The sequence below is a fragment of the Equus asinus genome, chromosome 15 (assembly GCF_041296235.1).
Source record: "Equus asinus isolate D_3611 breed Donkey chromosome 15, EquAss-T2T_v2, whole genome shotgun sequence".
In the NCBI taxonomy this organism is placed as follows: domain Eukaryota; kingdom Metazoa; phylum Chordata; class Mammalia; order Perissodactyla; family Equidae; genus Equus; species Equus asinus.
The window spans coordinates 50,900,881-50,924,222 of NC_091804.1; the positions used below are offsets into that span (position 1 = coordinate 50,900,881).

The 23,342-nt window shown below is 50.5% G+C and overlaps 1 protein-coding gene across 2 annotated transcripts in view; it reads left to right on the top strand.

Annotated features, from left to right (window-relative positions):
* PRPF6 (pre-mRNA processing factor 6) overlaps positions 1-22,727 on the top strand; it is a 46,412-nt gene extending 23,685 nt beyond the window's left edge. For both annotated transcript variants that reach the window (XM_014849058.3, XM_070486326.1), the window contains 11 exons: positions 58-276; positions 7,830-7,952; positions 11,673-11,794; positions 13,704-13,842; positions 15,402-15,521; positions 15,875-16,051; positions 16,573-16,706; positions 17,405-17,496; positions 18,433-18,547; positions 20,982-21,108; positions 21,857-22,727. In XM_014849058.3, coding sequence (XP_014704544.1) covers positions 58-276; positions 7,830-7,952; positions 11,673-11,794; positions 13,704-13,842; positions 15,402-15,521; positions 15,875-16,051; positions 16,573-16,706; positions 17,405-17,496; positions 18,433-18,547; positions 20,982-21,108; positions 21,857-22,009 — 1,521 coding nt within the window. In that variant the 3' untranslated portion in view covers positions 22,010-22,727. The remainder of the gene's footprint in view (positions 1-57; positions 277-7,829; positions 7,953-11,672; positions 11,795-13,703; positions 13,843-15,401; positions 15,522-15,874; positions 16,052-16,572; positions 16,707-17,404; positions 17,497-18,432; positions 18,548-20,981; positions 21,109-21,856) is intronic.
* Positions 22,728-23,342: the final 615 nt, after the last annotated feature.

Genomic DNA, 23,342 nt, shown 5'->3' on the forward strand with positions numbered 1-23,342 from the left:
ACCTGGCAGGTTGTGCTGAGTGCTGTCCTCTTGTTTTCTGGTATTTTGTCCATACAGCTCTGGCTTGCTCTGGCGAGGCTGGAGACCTACGAAAATGCCCGCAAGGTCTTAAATAAGGCCCGTGAGAACATCCCTACAGACCGGCACATCTGGATCACGGCTGCCAAGCTGGAGGAAGCCAATGGAAATACGCAGATGGTGGAGAAAATCATTGATCGTGCCATCACCTCCCTGCGGGCCAATGGTGTGGAGATCAACCGTGAGCAGTGGATCCAGGTAAGGTTGGCAGGTAGGACTCCAACTGTGGTCGGATACCAAGATGTCTGCTTTAAAAATGGATGTTCTGCACGTTGGAGTCTCTCGTAGGGTAGGGGCTGCAGGATGGTCCCTGAGAGTTCCCATGCTGTCACAGGGTGGCTTCTCTTATGTGACCACATCATTGCCTTTTGTAGAGTCAGGACCTGGAGCACAACTTGAGGTTGGACACTGGAGAACTTTCAGGGCACGTGGGACCTCACCCCTCTGCAAGTAGAAATAATGTGATTGAAAAGGGAATGACAGTCTTATGGCTTCTTTCATTCTTTCCTGTCTTTTAACTTTTTCTGTGGACTGTGATTAGTGGAGTCTCTGAAGAGCTTCTAACCCAGCCACCAGGACGGGTGCCCTCTATTGCCTTGCCCACTGCCAAGTGAGCTTTCTGGGCAAGGGCTCTCCACCTCCTGGGAGGCCCAGCCTGTCATGTAGCCAGCCTAGGAGAAAGCGCCTCTTTACGCTGGTCTGCATCATTCCACCAGGAGGGGCCCTACAGAGCAAGCCCCTTTGCTTCACCCACTACCCCTCAACATTGGAAGATGGCCCCAGACCTCCTGCCACCTCCCTTCTCTGTGCTCCTGCTGCCACAGTTCCAGTTACTGTTCTCAGACTCACCCAGGCTGTCTATACCTGAGCTGCTCCAGATGTAGCTGCTCTAGGTATAGCTGGTGAGGGCATTTCCCCTCCTCCTGATGAGGCTGCTTCCAGTGATGCTGCTCCCTCTTCCTGGACCCCTTCCTGATCACTGCCTCTGCTCTTTTTCACGTGTATAGTATTAATCCATGTGGCCCCTTTCTATGTTTGGGCAATTTTTTTTTTTAATCTCAGGTGCAAGGCCTCCATGTCCCTCTAAAATTTAACCATCCAAATTCAACCCTTTTGTTACTTCAGTGTTTTTTAGCCATATTGTTAACATGTTTGATGCTCTGATTCTTTTGCAGAGATCCAGGTTCCAACTAGTATCATCTTCCTTCTGCCTAAAGGACTTTGTTTAACAATTCTTTTAGTGCAGGTCTGCTGGTGGAACATACTTCCAGTTTTTAAATGTCTGGAAACAGTCTTTATTTCATCTTTCTTTTTGAAAGATATTTTCTCTGAGTATAGAACTCTAGGTTGACAATTTTTTTCTTTCAGTACTTTAAAGATAATACTCTGCTGTCTTCTCGCATGCATTATTTCCACTAAGAAATCTGCTGTCATCCTCTTTATTCTTCTGTACATAGTGTCTTTTAAAAACTTAATTTAAAAAATTTTCATTTTCTAAATTTAAAACTTTCTCCCTGCTTTTAAGATTTTTTTATCATTGGTTTTGAGCAGTTTGATTGTGATATACCTTGGTGTAGCTTTCTTCATGTTTCTTCTGTGTGGAGTTCGTTCAGCTTCTTGGATCTGTGAATTTAGAGATTTCATCAAATTTGGAAAACTTGGGTCTATTGTCTCTTGAACTGCCCTCCGCCCACTTCAGGTACAGACCATTGAAATTGCCCCACAGCTCATGATGAGCTATTCATTTTTTAAATTATTCTTTCTGTTTCATTTTTTAACAGTTTATTAAGCTATAGTTAACATTCCATAAAATTTACCCACTTAAATTGTACAGTTCGGGGGTTTTAGTATATTCACAGAGTTATGCAACCATTGCCGCAATCTAATTTATAGCTTTCTCATCACCCCAAACAGAAAGCCTGTACCCGTTAGCTATCACTCCCCTTCCTCCTAATCTTAGGCAACCACGTTCTTTCTCTGTGTACTTGCATCTCTGCTTTTTTTCCTCTATGGATTTTCATTTTATGGACGTTTTATATTGAATGGAATCATACAAGATCTGGTCTTTTGTGACTGGCTTTCACTTAGTATATAATGTTTTCAAAGTTCATCCATATAGTAGCATGGATATGTTGAAATCTTTTGCCCATTTTAAAATTGTGTTATCTTTTTATTAACGCTTACTTGTTATCTTTTTTTTTTTTATTGAGTTGTAAGTTGTTTTGTTTTTTCCTGAGAAAGATTGGCCCTGAGCTAACATGTGTGCCAGTCTTCCTCTATTTTGTATTTGGATCATGGCTGCCAATGAGAGGTATAGGTCCATGTTGGAGAATTGAACCTGGGCCGCTGAAGCAGAGTGTGCTGAACTTAACCACTAGGCCACGGGGCTGGTTCCAGAATTCTTTATATATATTCTGGATACAAGTCACTTATCAGACTATACGATTTGCAAATATTTGCTCCCCTTCTGTGGGTTGTCTTGATTATATCACTTGTAGCACAGATGTTTTTAATTTTGATGTAGTTCAATTTATTTATTTGTTTCTTTTGTTGTTCATACTTTAGGTGTCATATATAAGAAACCTTCCCTAACCCACGGTCATGAAGATTTACTCCTGCATTCTCTAAGATTTTTGTTTAGGTCTCACATTTAAGTCTATGATCCGTTTGAGTTAATTTCTCTATATGGTATGAGGCAGGAGTGTGACATCATTCTTTTACATGCGCATGTCCAGTTGTTCCAGCACCGCTGTATCTTTCCCCCATTGAGTGGTCTTGGCACCATTGTGGAGGACCAGTTGATCATAAATGTACAGGTTTGTTTCTGGACTGTCAGTTCTGTTACATTGGACTGTGTGTCTGAATTTATGCCAGCACAATACTGTTCTGATTACCGTAGCTTTGTGGTAAGCATTGAAGTCAGGAAGTGTGAGCCCTTCTCCTTTATTCTTTATAAGGTGGTTTTTAGCTATGCTTGTTTCGTTCTTGTTTCTATGTGAATTTTAGGATCAACTTGTCAGTTTCTGCAAAAAAGGCAACTGGGATTTTGATAGAGATTGCGTCGAATCTGGATCAATTTGGGGGACTCTTGCCATCCTAACAATAGTAGGTCTTCCAATCCATGAGCATGGGATGTCTTTCCATTTATTTAGGTCTTTTAAAAAATTTTTAGCAGTATTTTAGTATACTAGTATTACACTTCTTTTGCTTTATTTATTTCAAAGTATTTTATTATTTTTGATGCTATTATAAATAGATTTTTTCTTAATTTTATTTTCAGGTTGTTCATTCTCAGTGTATAGAAATACAATTGATTTTTGAATACTGAGCTTGTGTCCTATGACCTTGCTGAAATAGTTTATTAAATTGTAATAGTTTTAGTGGATTCTTTAGGATTTTTTATGTACAAGATCATGTCATCGGCAAATGTAGTTTTACTACTTCGTTTTCAATCTGGATGCCTTTTATTCCTTGTATAATTGCTCTGGTTAGAACCTCCAGTACAATGTTGAATAAGTGATGAGAGCTCACACCTTGTTCCTGATTTTAGGGGGAAAATGTCTAGTCTTTCCCACTGAGTATGATATGAGCTTGTACAGCTCACTGATGCTCTGGTTATTTTTTAAACTGTTCTTTCGTTCTCTCAGTTTCATTTTGAATAGCTTCTATTGCTTTGTCCTCAGGTTCTACTAGTCTTCTGTAATGTCTGATCTACTGTTTATCTCAGATAGGGTATTTTTCATCTCAGAGTTTATAGTTTTCATTTCTAGAAATTTTATTTTGGTCTTTTTAAAAAAAATTTATTTTGTGTCTCTACTTAACGTTTTGAACGTATGGAGTATAGTTATAGTAGTTGTCTTAGTGTCTTTGACTGCTGCTTCTAATATCTGTGTCAGTGTGGGGTTGATTTTGGTAGATATTTTCCCCCTCGCTGTAAGTTGTGTTTTCCTGTGTTCTTGTGTGCCTGGCAGCCCTTGGTCTGCAGCGGATGCTGTGAGCCTGCCTGTTGGGTGCTGAATCTGCTGCATTCCTGTGGGCATGGGGGGCATGGTGTTGGAGGGCAGTTCCATGGTCAAGGCCTTCTGGTTGTTTGGGTCTTGCTTTGACACTGTGCTAGGTCAGACTCAAGCAGTCATCAGTTTGGGACAGTTTAGGGCTAATTTCCCTATGGAGACAGGGCTTCTCTTTGGATTCTTCCCAGGGCCCTGTGTCTCTTGGGGGTTTCCAGTCTGGCTGGTGGGAATGGACACTCTTCCTGGCCCCCTCTGAGCGCTGAGGACTGTTCCTACTAATCCTTTCAGCTGGTTCTTTCCAAACACTCGTGTGCTGGGGGGTTGTTCAGTGAAGACTTGTGGGGGAGCCTCTACAGAACAGATGGCTAGGGTTCTGTCTCTTGTGCTTAGGCTTGCGTCCACTCTCCCCTTGGTCTTCCAGGGCTCTCAGCTCTGCCTCCTCCAGTAGCCCTTCCTGGTCCCCCTCCCTGTGCTACAGCCTGGAAACTCTCTCCAGGCAATGGGCGTGGCAGACGTGGGGCTCCCCTTGACTGTTTCTGTCTCACTTCTCACGGCCCTTTGCTACTGATGTCTAGTGACTTGACAACCACCGCTTTGTAAACTTTGTCTGGGTTTTCTGGCTGTTTCAGGAGTGACAGTCTTGGCTGGCAGTGGCAGTGTTTCTTCTAGTCCTTTGAGAGCCTTTTGGATGCTGATTTTGCCTGCCTCAGGGCTCGCTCTTCCAGCTCTCTGAGCACCTTCTCCATCTCCCTTGAGCCCTGTAGCCGTGTGATGCAGCAGAATTGAGCAAGAGCCCTGTGTGTCCCTGGAGTGCTCCTCTGCACCAACTTCCACTCCTCAGCCCCTCTTGGGGTGCACTTGCTTGGCCATAGCGAGTCTGTCTGTCCTGCCAGCTTGCATTTTCATCCTGTCAGGAAGGATGACTGCAGGAGGTGATGGCAGATGTCCTGTCCCCTTGGTGGTTGTCAGACCACCCTCCTACAGACCCTTCACTAGTACCATGCCAGCGTGCAAAAACAGGACAGGATGAGCTAAAATAGTGTTCATCTCAAGCTTTGCTCAGAGTTCGTTTTCTGCTACTGCTTGCTTATACTAGAGTGTAATGCAAAGGATCTGAATGTAGACCAGTTCAGTCATTTTAAGGTTAATACAAAGTTTTTCATGTTGTCCTGCAGACAGCATTATAACTTGGGAAAGTTTGCCTCCTGAGTAAGTCACCATTTATTGAGCACCTACTGTGTCTAAACGTCATTTAATCTTTGCCTTCTTACTTCCCCACTTCCCATTCTTTCTGGAACCCACTCCAGTGAGTCTCAGACCCCACAGTGCTGCAGTTCTGGAGAGCCTCGGTGGCAGATCCAGCTGTCGGCGCTGTTTGTCCTCTCAGCCTGCCTGTGCCCTTGGGTCACTTCGACACGTGCTGACACGCCTTGTTTTCCTTCCGTCCCACTGGTCTCTGTTCTCCCTCTTCTGCTGATTTTCTTTCTCTTCTCACATTCTAAGTAACTTGGCTGTTTGGCCCTAAGACCCTTTTGGAGACTTTCTGTGCTCCCCTCTTTGTTGGTCTCATCTCACCTCATTGCTAGGAATGTTGTTTACATGCCAGGAAACCCCAAATGTGCACTGTGCTCTGGGTGCACCCCACAGCCCTGAATGCACACCCATGCTGCCCTGCATTCCCCTGGAACATGGGATAGCACCACAGCCTGGTGTGTCCAAAACGCGTCTCCTGGTTTGCCCGCAAAACTTACTTACCTGTAGCCTTTCTCGCCTTAGTAGACAGCAGCACAGTTCATACCTCATGAGTGACTCCTTTCTTTCACACCCCCGTCCACAAGCAGTTTGAGTCTACCCCTACGTCTTTCCTGGGTCCAGGTGCTTCTCGTCAGCTGAGTGAGCTGCCATCCTCGGCCAGACTTGGCAGTGATGCCCATGGGCTTCCCTGCTGCTGCTCCACACAGCAGCCAGGGAGGTCCTCTTTTTCTTTTTAAATTTTTTTAATTTTATCTTTTTGAGGAAGGTTAGCCTGAGCTAACATCTCCTGCCAATCCTCCTCTTTTTGCTGAGGAAGACTGGCTCTGAGGTAACATCCACGCCCATCTTCCTCTATTTTATATGTGGGATGCCTTCCACAGCATGGCTGGATAAGTGGTACCATGTCTGCACCTGGGATTCGAACCGGCGAACCCTGGGCCACTGAAGCGCAGCGTGAGAACTTAACCACGGGGCCACCGGCCTGGCCCCCAGGGAGGTCCTCTTAAAACAAGACTGGTTCTGTGACTCATTCTGCAGCCTGAAATCTCCCAATGCCTTCCTGCTACCCTTGCCATGGCTTGCGAGGCCCCAAGGATGCAGTTGGGGCTGTCGCCCCACCAGTTTGCTACTGTGCTTCCTTGCTCATCACTGTCCTTTCCTGTGCCTTAGCATGTGCCCTCTCCTCAGCTCTTTGCCCTGGGTTCTGCCTAGGATGCTTTTCTGGTGCTTGTAGGGCCCCAAAGGGCTCAGGTAAGGGCTGCTGTGCTGTGCTCGTTTCATATCCAGGTCTATCTAGTGAAGCCTCTGGGTCGGCAGCACATGTGCCCCTGTACCGTCTCCCTGACCGATTCATCACAGATCTCTCGCTGATGGAAACAGCAGAGTGGTTCTTTCTCTTTTCTGTTGCAAACAGTGCTACAAAAGGGTCCTGGTACATATGTTGTTTTGCACATATGAGAATATATTTGTCAGATGAATTCCTTAAAATGGAATTGCCGTGTCAACATATGTGCATTTTGTTTCGATAGAGAACTTGAAATTGGCCTCTAGAGAGGTCCACATGTACTCTGCTGCTGTGTACTGACACCGTGTCCCCCCCACCTTTACCATACAAGTGCGTTGGCACGTGTTTTGATGGTTCTGGTCTGATATGTATCTAAAGTACTTACAGTAGTTTAATGAGCATTTTAAAAGTAAGAATAGCCTTGAGTTTCTTTTCAGATGTTTAAAGGTAATTTGCAGTTTTATTTTCTGGAGAACTGTGTGTTTATGTCCTTTGCAGTGTTTCTGTTGCATTGTGGTCCTTTCCTGCTTGATGTACCAGTGACTTCAGTGGTAGAGTTCTGAGTCTCGTGCTATAGAACCATGACTGTCTTCTCTCTCCACATCCTGAAACTGCTCTCCAAAAGTCAAGTGCTTTTCTGCTCGTCAGCCTGCCCACCTGCCCAATGGGATGCCCTTGTGATTGGTCCCTTCCCCAGGTTTCTGTCTCGTCTTCCATGTGGTGGGCTCCTCCACACCCTGACAGGTCTGTCTCATGGTTAGTGTGTGTCTTCCTTCTGTTGATTTTGAATTTTGAGTTCCAGACCAACAGATACAAGTCTTTGAACTTGTCTTTTACTCTGACTGCTTGGGAAGTGTCTTTAGCTTAGGAACCCCTCATAGCTACTGAGTTGCTTACTCTGGTACTTCGTACACAGTAGATGCTTATGTAATTTTTGTTGAGTGGATGGATGTAGCTTCATTCAGTCATTAGATATTCCTTGAGCATTTATCTGCTGGGTGGCAGGAATGGGTACATCAGTGATCGAGACAGACACAGTCAGACAGGCAGTGGCAGAGCCTTAAAGGCATCAGAACCGTCGGAGGCCACACCACCTGCAATACGAAGGATCTCTCAGTTCTCACCATCCAGGAATGCATACTCCCTGCCAGGCACCTGCAGCTCTGGGCTGTGAATTCAGTTTTGTGTCCCTCTTTCAGGATGCCGAGGAGTGTGACAAGGCTGGGAGTGTGGCCACCTGCCAGGCGGTCATGCGTGCCGTGATTGGTATTGGGATTGAGGAGGAGGATCGGAAGCACACCTGGATGGAAGATGCTGACAGTGTAAGTTGAACTACACCCACCTGGCGTCTGTTTGTGGGGAACAGCAGGCACCTTAGACTTAGGCTGTGGTTTGAAAGTCTTTTTGACCCCACTTATTTTTAAACATAGTTACCATTGTGAAGAGTGCAGCTTTCTGTTAACCCAGGTTTACATGAAGAGCTGCTTCGTGAGGATTTGTTAATCTCCAGAGCTCCCTGGTGCAGGCCTGGTTATATATGTATTATGGACCAGGAGCCAGCACAGAGTCTGAGCTCACACAGCTTCCTGGCTGTTTACCTCTCAGTGTCTGGGTTGTCTCCCACCCCCTGGTTTCTGTTATAAATTGCACTTCAGAAAACATTTTGCATGCAAAACTTTGGCCTACTTTGAGATTATTTCCTTGGAATAGTTTCCCAGAGCAGAGATTTTGGGGTCAAAATGGATATACGCTACACATTTAAGTTACTAAATACCTTAAGTGTGGCCATCTCTTTTTTTAGCTTTATATTTTGAAATAGTTTTAGACTTATAGAAAAGTTGCAAAACTGTGTGAAGAATTCTTATATGCCCTTCACCTGGATTCCCCAGGATTTACCCACTTTACTATGTTTGTTTTTTCATTCTCTGCACAGGTGCACATGCACGCACACACATGCCTTCTATTTTTTTCTGAACTGTTGGAGAGTAAGTTGCAGATGTGATGCCCTTTACCTCTAGACACTTCTGTGTGTTTGTTCAAAAGAGCACATTCACTTACACAACTACAGCGCAGCTATCAAAATCAGGAAATTAATGTAGGTACAGTACTATTACGGCATTTGCAGACTGTATTCAGATTTCACCAATTGGCTCACTAAGTGTCTTTTTAGGTAAAGGATGAGGAGCTGCCCAGGGTCACGTCCTCAGGTCTCCGTGGTCCTGGCAGTCTTGACGAGGGCTTTAGTCTCTGTTTTTCATGCATCTGACTCTTTTGAGGAGTACAGGCCAGAAATGGTGTAGAGCCCACTTGGTTCGGGCCTCCACAATGTTTCCTCATGGTGAGTTGAGGTTCTGCATCTTTTAGGGTGTTGTGTCGTCTTGGTGGGTTGTGTCGGGAGGCACAGTCAGCTCTGACTTCTGACAGGTTTCTCTGCCGGAAGGTTACTGTTTTGTTCCTTTGTAATTAGTGAGGATTTTGTGAGGAGAAACTTTGAAACTATGTAAATACACCATTTCTCGCCAAACTCTGATCTACTAGTTTGTAAGTCCATTAGTAATGTTTTTGGCTTGTATCAGTTTTTACTGTGGTATTGACCAAATGGTGATTTTCTAAATACCATTTCTTCTAGGGTTTATTAGAGTTTATTAGTTGGAATTCTACGGTAGCAAGGAGGCTTCCTTTCTTCCTCATTCACATGGGTATTCACTTCTTTACATCTGGAGAGACTAAGGGTTCCCGCTCTCCTCTGTGAGATTACAGTCCACTGCTGGCATCATCTGTGTGGCACTCACGCAGCCATCGTCTTAGGTCCTGCATGTGCCAAGTCCCAGAGCACAGGCACAGGCTGTCCGTGCACCTGCCAGGGGCTGTGTGGCTGCACATGGCCTTGTGCACACTAGACACACACTCTGTTCGTTAGAGGAATTAAGTCGCAGGCCAATTGTAATGGTTTTTTTAAAGATTGGCTCTGAGCTAACATCTATTACCAATTTTTTTTTCTTCTTCTTCTCCCCAAAGCCCCCCAGTGCATAGTTGTAGGTCCTTCTGGTTGTGCTATGTGGAATGCCGCCTCAGCATGGCCTCATGAGCAGTGCTAGTTCCACACCCAGGATCTGAACCAGCAAAACCCTGGGCCACCAAAGCAGAGCGTGCAAACTCAACCATTTGGCCACGGGGCCAGCCCTCATAATGGTTTTTAAAAAATTTTTCATTGTGTAGTATTTAAGACATAAAAAAGTTAGAGAATAATTTAACAAATATCCGCACAGTGTCTGTTTTGGAAGAAAATTCTTAAATATGCACAAGAATCCCAGCTCCTGGTTGCTGAGCCCCTCTGTATTCTGAATGTGGAATTAAACACTTTGCTTCTTTTTATGCTCCTTACTGCCTTTGACAACATTGGAAGCCCTCTCTGGGGGTGTCAACCTGTGGATACCAGATCATGGGAGCAGAGACCCACGAGCCAGTCAGGTTTTCTCTTGGTTCTGATCATCTCTGTCGTGTATACTGGAGTCAGCACAGCTCTCTTTCAAAGCACTTTGTAATCCTGGAGGAAGAGCTGAAGTCTCTTGTGCTCAGAAGTATGGAGTGTCTTCCTGGTGCTCCCAACACCTCGGGACTGGCCCAGCCTGCCCACACCCGAGACCCTGGGCATGCTGTCACTTGCTCTTCTGGAGCCGTGGAGGCCTGAAGCCTTTGTAATTGGCCTCCAGGACCTTGGTCAAAAGTCAAGGAGAGGACCCACAACTAAAATGTACAGCTATGTACTGGGGGGATTTGAGGAGAAAAAGTAGAAAAAACCAAAAAGAAAAAAGAAGATTGGCAACAGTTGTTAGCTCAGGTGCCAATCTTAAAAAAAAAAAAAAAAAGTCATGGACAGGGGTACAGACCAGTTTGTATGGGGTCCCCTCCTTGCCTAGCTCCGTCACTTCTCCAGCTGCTCCTGGGCAGGACATGCCTGAGGCAAGGCCCTACCTGGTTTCTGTGGTGGTCAAGTCAGATCGAGGTCACGTGACCAAGGAGCGACATCTGAATGAGGAGGCCTTGGCTGTGCTAAACCCTGCTCTTTGTTCTCCTCTACACCCATTTCTATGCTGCTGGTCCTTGAATACCCGGAGGCTTGCTAGTGGCCCTCTTGGAGGAGGCAACTGTTGATCTGGGAGGTGGCCTTGGGTGGCTCAGGTGCCCGCCCCCCCCACTCCCCCCCACCCTGGTGCGAGGACTTTCAGGGCTGTGAGGCCGCCTGTCTAGTTCCATTCCATGCCATTTTGACGTTCATAGTGTAAAACTTTGCTGCTGACACACTTCCTAGTGGCTTTTCACTTACCTCAAGATACAAAACCCCTTCTTGGGGTGAGAGTACTTTCAGCATCCGCAGAGCGTGGAGGACAGCAAGTTTTCTTGGGCAGTGAGCGAGCATCCGGCTTTGAGGTCTCTGTTGGGCTTTGTCCTGCATAAGGCTCAGTGAGAACAGCCATCAGCCTGTTCCACTGGGCGTCCGGGGGCTGTGACCACCTGGGGAGATGATCACCTCAAGTAGTGGCTGGCTTTCTTATCGTCTTGCTTGACACTAGCCAGGGAACAAAATCACTCTTGCACAAGGAAGAAATGTCTAAAGAAAAGAGAGTATTTGTGGTAGTTCTCTTGGAGTGTATGGTTTCTTTCTCTTTGTATTCACCTGTGTTTTACAGGTTTCCAATGAGCATAATTCCGTAATGGAAAATGTAGACTGCATTTAATTCTGAAAAAGAAAAGAGTATGTGTGGCATGTGGTCACACCGTCCTGCCTCACGTGCCTCTAGCAGTGGCTGGTGCTCCAGTGCGCCAGCTCCTATTGCCTGTCGAAGGCCAGCAGACAACCCTGTCACGGGTCCCACCTGCTTCTGTTTTGGTGTTCATGTCCCCAGCCTCCTGGACTGTGCTGCTTGTTGGATCATCCCGTTGTATGATTTTAGCAGGTGTTGTCATTAGGGAGGTGTGACTCCTCCTGCTCCCATGCTGGTGCTGGGCCGCCCATTCCCACACCTGTCTCTCTGCTCTAGTGTGTGGCCCACAACGCCCTGGAGTGTGCGCGAGCCATCTATGCCTACGCCCTGCAAGTGTTCCCCAGCAAGAAGAGTGTGTGGCTGCGAGCTGCGTACTTCGAGAAGAACCATGGCACCAGGTACATGGGAGACTGTGTGCTAATTAAATGCTGACTCTAGGTTGTGCTGCACTGATTTTTTTTTTTTGAGGAAGATTAGCCCTGAGCTAACAACTGCTGCCAGTCCTCCATCTTTTGCTGAGGAAGACTGGCCCTGAGCTAACATCTGTGCCCGTCTTCCTCTACTTTATATGGGGGATGCCAGCCACAGCATGGCTTGTCAAGTGGTGCCGTGTCCGTACCTGGGATCCAAACCGGTGAACCCCGGGCTGCCAAAGCGGAACATGCGCACTTAACCGCTGCACCACCGGGCCAGCCCCCACTGCGCTGAATTTAAACCTCACGTCCCCCAGATGGGCAGGTGCCCGAATTTGAGGTTCAGCCCTCTGTGATGAGGGGCAGCAGCTTCTATGGCGCTTGGGACTTTGCAGCTGGAGCTGTCTTTAAGGCTCCTTCTGCAATAGGATTATTACTGCTTTATAGTTGAGAAACTGAGGCACCAAGGGGTCCTGTCTGCTGAAGCGCTTACAGCTGAACCAGCGCATGCCTGATGGCCTTGGGGTGTGTGCGGCAAGGTTGTAGCCTGAAGCCCCACGTTTGTGCCGAAACCAGCTTCAGCAGTGTGGGCGGTGCGGCATCTGGGCCCAGGCAGGCATGTTTTTCATTTAGGCTGTGCTGGATTTGGGTTTGGGCTGGTTTTTTGCTCTAAGGAGGTCCTTGACAATTTTCTTTAATTGTGCTCTTTAATTGAAAAAACCTTTTGGGTCTGCCTTTTTGGCTGTGACTGCTGATTCACTTAGGTCTTGCAATTTCTGGTGTTGAGTGGATAGCTGTTCAGGGCATCGGGCTCACGTCACTGCACACCCTCTGCCTGGGTCCTCTGCTGCTGGCCCTGTGCTGAGTGGGGACCACCTTGCTGGTTGCACCAGGGCTTCAGTGGGGCGTGTGAAGCCCTTATTCTTGTTTTGTGGCGTTGTTAAGTCTCAGTCTCTTCAGGATGTCTTTCTTTCACAAGTGTTGCTGAAGCTCCTGTTTCCTCCCCACTCCCGCCCACTGGTTTGGTATTGTGGAGTTAACTCCTTTGGGGACCTTTTGAGATAACAACAGTGCTGGCTTGCCCTGTTCAAGTTCACCTCACACGGTCCAAGTCTGGAGCAGAGCCTCTCCTGCCGGGTGTGGTTTGTGGACATGCCTCCATGTGGCCTTAGTGGCACTGCTGCTCTTGATCCCTGGGCTCAGGGGGCCTTTGCCCCCCATCTCTGGTGCCTCTCCTGTCAGCTGACACATAGATGATGTGCGGAGGTGGCGTGCTCAGGGTCTAGGGTTGTCTGGAGCACAGTGTATGCTCTGCCAGGCCTCGCTCCACACAAAGTGGTTCTGTGCCCTCACTATCCTGCTGCTGAGGTCCCCAGAGGTTGTTTGTGCCAGATGGTACAACAGGGTGGTGGGCCATATGAGAGCTGAGGGGACTTTACACCTGATAACCCGTCTGGTGGTCTTCTTGCTCAATAGTGACCTAAAATAACTTTCTTCCAATAAGACAATTTCTTTGGATGCCGAAGAATAGACTTGGGGTCATAATCTTATCGCAGATATCGGCGGATCTGTGTTAAAGATGAAAAGGCTTCTCCTGTCACCCCAACCCTGCGGTTAGCGCTTGCCCCTGGACACACGGCCATAAACGGGCTCTTGAGAAGCTTGTAGGTCAGGCTCTGCTGTTTAAACAATGTGTCGCTTTGTAGCACCCTCTCCGTGGTTGATATTAGAACCTTTATGGAGAGAAAAGATTTCCCCACACTCTCCCCATTGTAAAATCTGGTAAATCATTTATAGTGTCGAACTTTGGAGCAGTAACTATCTTTTTAGCACCCGCACCACTGTTGCGAGCACCCTGTGTGCTCTGGCGGTGACCGTGCCCTCTGTCTTGCAGGGAGTCCCTGGAAGCACTCTTGCAGAGGGCCGTGGCCCATTGTCCCAAAGCGGAGGTGCTGTGGCTCATGGGCGCCAAGTCCAAGTGGCTGGCAGGGGATGTGCCGGCGGCAAGGAGCATCCTGGCCCTGGCCTTCCAGGTGGGTGAGGGGTCGCCTACGCTTCGTGGGGCCTGTGCACACAGACCCCTGGCCTTCCAGGTGGGTGAGGGGTCAGCTGTGCTTCTAGGCGGCCTGTGCACGCAGACCCCCGCCTTGGCTCTGGCCGAGGCCTGAGGGCTCTGGTGTGCACGACCTTCCTTAAGCCCTCACCCTGCTCGTTGATAGGAGCTGACCTGAGAGAGGGGACATGCGAGGTCAGGACGCACGGGACTCGGGCTGTTCTAGGCAGCTGGGGCCCTGAGGGGACCTGAGAGTTGGAAAATGGCCCAGCTGGTGGACACCGGCCTCTTGGTCACTGCCATTCAGGGTGACCACAGGCCGAATGTTCCAGAACGCAGAACACAGGGCAAACAGCACCATTCCCCAAAAGTAGCCGAACTGCACTATGTCCCCACACAAGACCACAGTGACAACCCTGTTCCTATATGGCAATTAGATTGTCCAATCCTTGGAGGAAGGCGGCCAGTCCCATGTACTCTGAGCCCAGGGGCATGCTTTGGGGTCACACATGGGCCACCAGTGCTGCCCAGGCCCCATGGTAGGAGGAGTTACATTCAAACAGCTGTACCCAGCCAGGCTTATTACGATTGGTGTCATGAGCTGTGCAGTTTTTTCTCAGTGCTTTATTTTTGTTGTCACTTATAATATCCTAATACTGTGTGACAGTATGAGTATTAAGTCAGTAGTTTGCAACATCCTTTTTTTATAAACTGTAGAGCACTATGTAAATGTCAATCTCTTGTTGTAACCCAAGCTAGCATAATGAAGTTGTCCTTCCTTGAGTAAATACTGTGATTGGGGACCAGCCTGGATATAGCCTTTTGCTGTCTGCTGTCTGTCTGCGGGCTCCCAGTTTGAGGACACTGCTCCTCTCTGGGTAGTCACAGCACTCTTGCGCCATCCGCCTGGGCACTGCTGCCTCTCTGCAGCACCCTGAGGTGACTCTCCTTTCCTTGCCCATCACCGTGGGGCTGCTCATCAGCTCTGTGACATGGCAGCCTGAGTGTGGCCAGTGGGTTGTGTGCTTTCAGGAGGGTGCAAGGGTCCCACCCACGTGTCCACTAGACTCTAGGTAGTATGTGACCCAGTCCTGGCCCTTGGGAGCCCAGTGATGCCCTGGGCATCCTTCTGTCCTGCCCACATGGACACATTGGGACAACCAATTCTTCGTCACCAGGCTTGGGAAAGAGCAGGTCGAGTGTGGCAGATCCACATGGGTGGGATGTGAGTGACCCATTCCAGCTTGGGGTGGACCCTTGTGAGAGTGGCTCTGCAGCTGCAGCATTGCCGCCTGAGCACTGTAGAAGCCTCGTGTCTGCATCGGGGAACGTGGGCTGGCTTGTTTTCAGGTAGGTCATCATTCTTGGACTGGATTCTGCTTTGTCATCTGTCAGCCTGGGAAGTGCTTAGATCAGACTGTCCTGGAGCAGAGTGAGGCCCGGCTCGGCTCCCAGGCTGGCTGCTTTTGATTAAGTATAATCTACGCCCGGTCACTTTTGTTCTGAGCCCATCCTGATGCTGTTGTGCTCACCCTCCAGGCCAACCCCAACAGTGAGGAGATCTGGCTGGCAGCCGTGAAGCTGGAATCTGAGAATAACGAGTATGAGCGGGCCCGGAGGCTGCTGGCCAAAGCACGGAGCAGTGCGCCCACTGCCCGGGTGAGCAGAGCTACTCAGGCCACGCAGAGCCCTCCTGGCCACGTGGCCTTGGGGGAACGGGAAATGATGGGAGGCAGACTGAGGCTGTGACACTCTAGGTTCATCTGTTCACACTTGACTTTAAAATGCATTCTTGTGTTTGTACCCCACCTTGTTCCAAAAGACATGAGACAGCTTACAAAAGTACAAAAAATACAGCAGCGTTTAAGGTGAGCTGTAGCATGAACTATGTGCCATGAAGGTGCCATCCTGGCCCCGGGCCCAGTGCTAGACGCTTCCCGAGCCAGGGTTGGCCATCCCCTCTAGACCGGTGGTGGACGCAGGGGTTGCTTCACGGTGCGCCTGCCTCACAGGTGTTCATGAAGTCTGTGAAGCTGGAGTGGGTGCTTGGGAACATCGCGGCTGCCCAGGAGCTGTGTGAGGAGGCCCTGAAGCACTACGAGGACTTCCCCAAGCTGTGGATGATGAAAGGGCAGATCGAGGAGCAGGAAGAGCTGACAGAGAAGGCTCGGGAGGCCTACAACCAGGGGGTGAGCCTAGCCCTTGGAGACAGAACACGCTGGGGCAGGCTGTCATTGCCTCTCTCCTCCTATGGGAATTGGTGGGCCAGTGGTCAGCGACTTGTTTAGGCCCCAGCTGGTGGAGTGGTGGACTAGGGGGTGCTGGACCCTGGTCCCCTCACTCAGTCCTGTGCTTTTCCTTCTACAAAACTGTACATGCTGCACTCAACCAAGTGCCGGTTGTGGCACACCTAGTGTACAGGCCGCTGTGTACACACTATGTGCATGTGTACACAGCACAGGCATGCACATAAACACACACACCCTATATACACTTGTACAGAGTGCAGCCATGCACATAAACACATATACCCCGTGCACACATGTGTACAGCACAGCCATGCACAAAAAACCCCACACACAGACCTGAGGTGTGTGAGTCTCTGTGGACACAGGTAGCTCTGACTTGGCCTGAGGAGCCGGCCACAGCTGTCACAGCCCCTCCCAGACACCAGACAAGGCCCTCTCTTAATTGTCTGTATTGGCTGCAGTTGAAGAAATGTCCCCATTCCACACCCCTGTGGCTTTTGCTTTCCCGGCTGGAGGAGAAGATTGGACAGCTGACCCGAGCTCGGGCCATTTTGGAGAAGTCTCGCCTGAAGAACCCGAAGAACCCTGGCCTGTGGTGAGTCCTGGGGGGCCCAGCTCGCCTCCCAGTGGGCTGTCCTTGTTCCGTTGCTCTTGCTGAGTTGTGTGCAGTGTTTCCAGCTCAGGCTCCTTGAGAAGGGTGGCAGGTACTGGCCATTGAGGAACCCGCTTCCTGGCTTGGTGGGTTCGGCCCGGACACTCAGATGGCCCTGGAGATGATCTGATGCAGTGTAGTCTGTGCCGTGATAAGAGGGTGCCCAGAGGAGCCAGGAGCTGGGGATGGATGAAGCCACAGAAGAGGTGCCGTCTGGGCAAGGCCTTGAGGAATGAATGGGAATTTGCCGGGTGAAGATGGCATTCTGTCCATAGGAAACAGTGCACACAGAGGGGCAGCACAGAGCTCAGGGTGTTAGGGCTGGAGCATGAGGGGGGCACTGAGGGAGACACCAGAGAGATGGGCAGGTCCTGCGCTCCACTCATGCCCTGGCACTTGCCGTCCCGGTGGTCTGTCCTGGTCCTGCATATCTTTACTTGCACCTGAATCTTGGCTACGGTGACAGCTATGGTGGGCTGACAGTGGGGTGGGCACCACCTCGCTTCTCTAGTGGAGAGCTCTACTTGTGGAGCTGGAGGCTCTAGTCACTGTAGCTCCCCGCGCTTCCAGAACTGCAGCTGGGTTTGTGGCCCAGCTGTCGGTGGACCAGTGCTGGACGTCCCCTCTGGGCCTCTCTGCAGGTTGGAGTCAGTGAGGCTGGAGTACCGTGCGGGCCTGAAGAACATTGCCAACACACTCATGGCCAAGGCGCTGCAGGAGTGCCCCAGCTCTGGTGAGAGGCCGCAGGGACCATGGCCGTGCTGAGAGAGTGGGTCTCCGAGCTCACACAGACTCCGGGAACGTGCTGTTTGTGTGAATCCTTCCAGTTAGAAGTCCCAACTGTCCTTGGGCACTAACATTTGACCAGACTCCCAGTCTCAACATGGGGGGTTTGACTTCGTGTTCTGAGGTGTTGCCATTGCTTTTTCTTTTAAAATTTATCTTTTATTATTTTACCTTGTGTGTATAAATAATGCACATGCAGTACGTATAAACAAATTTGGAGTATAAAGAAGGATATAAAAATTACCTGTATGCCCACTACTCAGAAATCATTGTTTTTAACTTGTTTGTATTACTGTACAAAATTAAAGTCGTACTGTGTGTTTAGTTTTTTGCCTTTTTTTAAAGCTGAAAATTTTGTGAGAATTTTCCATTTTCATTGAATCTTCAAGAACATAAATTTTTTAGTGGTTTCATAGAATTATCTGTGTGGATATGCCAGAAATATACCACTCACCCATTGGCGATTATCTGATAATAATCTGATGATAATTTGAGATTACTGCCTTTCTGCATGAGTCTTCGCTCGTGTTTCTGACTGTTTTGTTACAGTAGATTCTTAGACATGAAATGACTGAGTCAGTGGGGATGAAACCTTGAAGGCTGTTGGTACTCCCGACCCTACTGCTCCCAGAAGGTTGTCCAGACTGTGCCGTCAAGGCTGCTGTGGTTCCAGGGCAGGCAACGGGGCGGGCGGGCACGTGTGGCCTTTGTGTTCTCCCGTGATGGGCCCTGTGAGCAGACGTTTGGGAGATCACAGCCATGGTGTGTGCACACACCCCGGGTTAGAGTCTCCGCAGGCCCCTCAGGCAGCCTGTCCGGATGTGTGGGTTTCTGGAAGCAGAGGTGGGGTCTTAGACGTGGTGTCTTTGTGTCTGAATTCCAGGTGTCCTGTGGTCTGAAGCCATCTTCCTCGAGGCAAGGCCCCAGAGGAAGACCAAGAGTGTCGATGCCCTGAAGAAGTGTGAGCATGACCCCCATGTGCTGCTGGCTGTGGCCAAGTGAGTGGGGAGTCCTTGTGGAGTTGCTGGCCTTTGGGGACCTGATGGGACTTCTTGCTGGGGTCCAGCTGGTCCCCTGAACAGGGCAGCCTTCCCTGGTCCTTGGCCGCTGGGGCCCCGTGACAAAGTCTTTTGCTTTTTTTTTTTTTTTTTTTTTAAGATTTTTTTATTTTTTCCCTTTTTCTCCCGAAAGCCCCCCGGTACATAGTTGTATATTCTTAGTTGTGGGTCCTTCTAATTGTGGCATATGGGACACCGCCTCAGCGTGGTTTGATGAGCAGTGCCGTGTCTGTGCCCAGGATTCGAACTGATGAAACACTGGGCCACCTGCAGCGGAGCACGAGAACTTAACCACTCGGCCACCAGGCCAGCCCCAAGTCTTTTGCTTTGACCTAAGGCCATGTAGATGTGTGCTGCCCAGGTGGGCTGGGCTGTCCCAGACCCCCAGGAGGGCAGCCTCCTTGGGGCCCCTGGCCCTCCTTTCCTCTGTCCTGAGCTCCTTCTCATGGGACTGCTTGCTCTGTCTCTGCCACTCTTTAGCTTGTACCTCTGTGTAACTTGGGTTGCCCTGCTTCCGTTGTTCCATGCAGAATTTAAGTGATAAGCAAAGCCCCTTTGGCTCGAAGGGCTGTAAAGGAGAAAATTGTTTTCCTCATGTTAGGGTGAGACGGTGGATGCTGTCACCTTTGTGACTCCTGGGAGCGGTCCAGGGCCTGTTGGTCAGGCCTAGTCAGCATGCCTAGGGGTGCAGAGATGAATGTGCCAAGGCCACCTCTCCTTTAGGGTGATGGTCTCCAGGGCGAGAGCAGGTCAGCAAGCCCACCTAACACAGCATGACTCAGGTGTTGGGTTTTGGTAGCAGGGTTTCCTGGGGAGGCGTGTCGTGTGCAGTACAGGGCCTTGGGGGCCCTGGGAACGTTGGATGAGGTGGTGGCTAGAACATGGAGAGCTTTGGGAGCCATCCTGACCTCGCAGGATCTCTCCTTCCTGCTCCCTGCATCCAAGAGGATGATGGCCTGAGAGGAGCCCAGCTGAGTGCAGGGCAGGGGAGAGTGTGGTCAGAGGGGGCAGGGAAGCGACCATGCAGGTTGGGGTGGAGGGGTTGTCAGGAGGAGCCTGGCTGGGCTCCTGGGACTGCTGCTTGGGGCTCTCACCTGGGGGAGGTGGTGTGTGTGGCCTGGGAGTTTCAATATGCTGGCGCCGCCTGAGCTGCAGCCTGGCCTACCCCTGACACATGCCCAGGTGGCGTTGGCCCCACTTCCTCAGGTCCTGCCTGGCACTTCCTCTCCAGCCGCTGTGGAGCCGAGGGCACTGCACATGGGGGCTTCCCACAGGCTCCTGCGGCCCAGCGTGGGCTCCCTGCCCCCACCTTGTGCTTCTGCCTCCCAGAGTGACTTTTATGTGTGACAGTCTGATAGGGCAGCCATAAAACCTCATAAAAGGCTTTGTTAAAGTAAATAAGTCACTCTTTGCTGTTCCCGGGCTGGTCTTCTGTGTGCCTGCTATCTGGGTTTGTGCTCTTTAAATCACAGTTTATCTAACACCAAGCAATTAAGAATACCACAAGGCTTAAAAAGCAATCAAGCTATCAGAGCATGAAATAATTCTGTTTTGTAACTGAGGCCAGCCCAGACAGCTGCCTGGAATGGAGAGTTCGTGGTGCACTCGGCTGCTTTGGTGCTTCTGGCCACACAGGGATGCAGAACTGGGTGGAAAGTGGAAGCCACCAGGAGTCCCAGCCTGTCAGAATGCTCCCGTGCTGTCCTCCCCACCGTCCATCCTTCTGTCTGCTCCATCCTGCCTTCACTGGCGTGTAGGGGAGGGCTCCCGTGGCCCCTGATTTGATTTCCGATGGTCCTCACTCATGGCTTCCAGCACAGGCCCTCTCCTGGCCTAGTTTCCAGGTGTCTATCTGCCACTGCTGACCTGAGGCCCCTCTTCTCTGTTGGCTTGGGTTCCTGCTGGAGGCTGCCCGATGGGGCATAATGATCCAGAAGGTGTCTGTTAACGAGCAGGCTGAAAGTTCACTTAGCGCTACCTAATCAAAGGCTTAATTTTCTGTTGTTTACTTTTATCTGTTTGTATTTTACTTAGTTTACCTTTAGTAACTTCTAGGAGTTTGAAGTTCTTGCTCTGTGTGTGGGTTTTTAAGATACAGTTTGATGAGACACTCGAAGGGTAGTTCCAGCATCTGGAGTGATTTCCAGGTAGCCAGGCCCCACTGCTTGGCCGTCCTGGTGGAGCTAATGGTTCACTGGGGACAGGATAAAACCGATGCCGCCAGAGCCATGCCCCATGCCGGCCACAGTGGGTCATCGTCCACCCAGTGAGCAAGCTGTGGCCTGAGGAGGCTGGAGCTGGCCGCACCTCCCACCGCCCCTTAAGCACCGTCGTCTGGCCCCTGACTCCAGCCCCCACCCTCTGCCTTGGACAGGCTGTTCTGGAGTGAGCGGAAGATCACCAAGGCCAGGGAGTGGTTCCTCCGCACGGTGAAGATCGACTCGGACCTGGGGGACGCCTGGGCACTCTTCTACAAGTTCGAGCTGCAGCATGGCACGGAGGTGAGGCCTGCTATGTGCCACCCCCACCTTTCCACCTGTGTTGGCCAAGGGACTGGAGGGAGGGAGGGAGCATGGTGGCACCCTCTTGACAGTTTCTGCCTCCACAGCTGTTTTCTTTTTAGAGCCTTACAGCCTCTCAGCATGATATTTAGATGTTTTAAGTGGCCTATTAGCATTTCTCAGTGTGTTGGTTGGTGACTGAGGCCTGGGCTCCCAGTAGAAGTGGGAATGGAGTTTGCGCCCTGAGGAATGTCTTTGTTGGCAAGTTCTGTCTTCCCAGGCCCGAGTGTGTCTTCCAGGGGAACCTGGGCAGCAGACTCTTTCAGAGAGCGAAGCATTGTCAGAGCTGTGCTCCTAGTGTGTGTGTGTGGGGGGGGGGGGCGGTGGTGGGGTGTGCAGGCTGTCCTGGGGTCCCCATGGGGAGCGGAAGCCATGGCATGTGGAATCTGGCAAACTCCTTGTTCAGGGAAGGTAGACTGGGGCACCTGCATAAGGCACAAACTCAGGGGCCTTGACTTGGCTCACACCTTGTGCCAAGGCCTGCCCCAAGAATGTCAGTGCAGTGGGGTGCAGTGGGACTTGCTCCCCAGGGGAAGGGGCTGTCTCAAGGGACACACCTGAAAGACAGCTTTGCCCTGGTGCAGGGACGTGCCCCCTCTGCTAGCTGGGCTGGCATTGGGCTGGGTGTGCACAGTGGGGGGCAGCTTGGGAGGAGCCCTGCCTCAAGTGCCCGGTGGTCCCCACCCAGGAGCAGCGGGAGGAGGTGAGGAGGCGCTGTGAGAACGCTGAGCCGCGGCACGGGGAGCTATGGTGTGCCGTGTCCAAGGACATCGCCAACTGGCAGAGGAAGATCGGGGAGATCCTCGTACTGGTGGCAGCCCGCATCAAGAACACCTTCTGACTGTCGGGTCCCTGTAGGGCGGGGGCCTTGGGGCAGCAGTGAAGGAGTGTGTGGTGGTGAAGAAGGGAGTGGAAGCTGTTAGTCATGCTCTTTAATTCAAGGTTTTCTGGGTCGCGTTGGAGTTGGTGACCTGCTGGCTTTCTCTGGGCCCGCCCCGGCACGTGCATTGCCGCCCCAGTCTAGTCTCCCGTGCTGTTTGGGGCTCACTTCTTGCAGACAGCCCGTGCCCCGCAGAGGAAGCACAGGGGAAGCCGAGTGCCTCACAGGATTTTGTGGAGAAGGTGGTAGAAGTGCACATGCTGTGTGGGAACAGCTAGGGTGGCTCTCCTGGTGACTGGTCTGTCCCCTATCCTCTGGCAGTCCCTGTCACAGGTCTGCAGACACAGGGGAAGTCTGCAGTCTCCTGGGCACCAAGCTGCATGAAAGTGCCCACGGGGCAGGTGCCTTCCCCCTGTCAGAGTGCAGACGGCAGGCCAGCTCCCTCAAGTGTGTTGCTAGAGGATCGCTGGAGGCCCCCTCGGGGCTGTGTTGAAGGAAGATGTCACAGTAAGAGGTTTTCCACGTTTGCAGATGAATTTCTTTTTGCTAGTTTATAACCAGCAGTTTTGTCCTAAAGCACTCGTAAATGTCCTCATCTCTAGATTGAAAAATGCATCCCCTGGGAGACTAGCATGTTTTCACCATCTATGCTGTGTGAAGATAAAGGGCTTTCTTTGGATCCGTGTGTGTGTGTGTTCAATTAGAAACCAGCAGTTCTTTAGCAAGGGGATGTGTGGCCATGACTGACACCTGGCTGGGGGTCATGGGTGGTCCAGAGGCTGTGGGCCAGGGAGAAGAGATGCTGATTGTCACATGTAGTGACCAGGTAGCTGGCAGCTGTTCTTGCACATTCTTGTAAGAGAAGATCCCAGAGGGGCCCCTCGGTGCCCCGCAAATGAGGGGGACCTGTGGTGAGGGTCAGTGACTGACCCGAGGCTGAGCCCTCTCGTGGCAGCCGAGGTTGGGGGCACTCACCTTGATGTCAGTACCTGGGGCACAGGCATCTTTGCCTGGAGAACACAGGCCGTGCTGTGTCCACCTCCGGTGTTCTGACAGGCACAAGGACATGGCCAGTCCCGGGCAGGGAACGGACCACCACTGTGTGGGGTCAGGAACTACTGGTGCCGGGGCAGGCAACTTGGACCCAGTCCCACTCATGGAGTCTGTGAGGTTGGAAAGCCTTCCTCTCTCCACCCTGAGGGCCAGTCCTGAGGAACCACGAAGAGGTTCTTGGGAGTTTTTCCTGATCTCTATTGGAGGATGCGGGGGATCCTGCCCGTTATGCCAAAGAGTG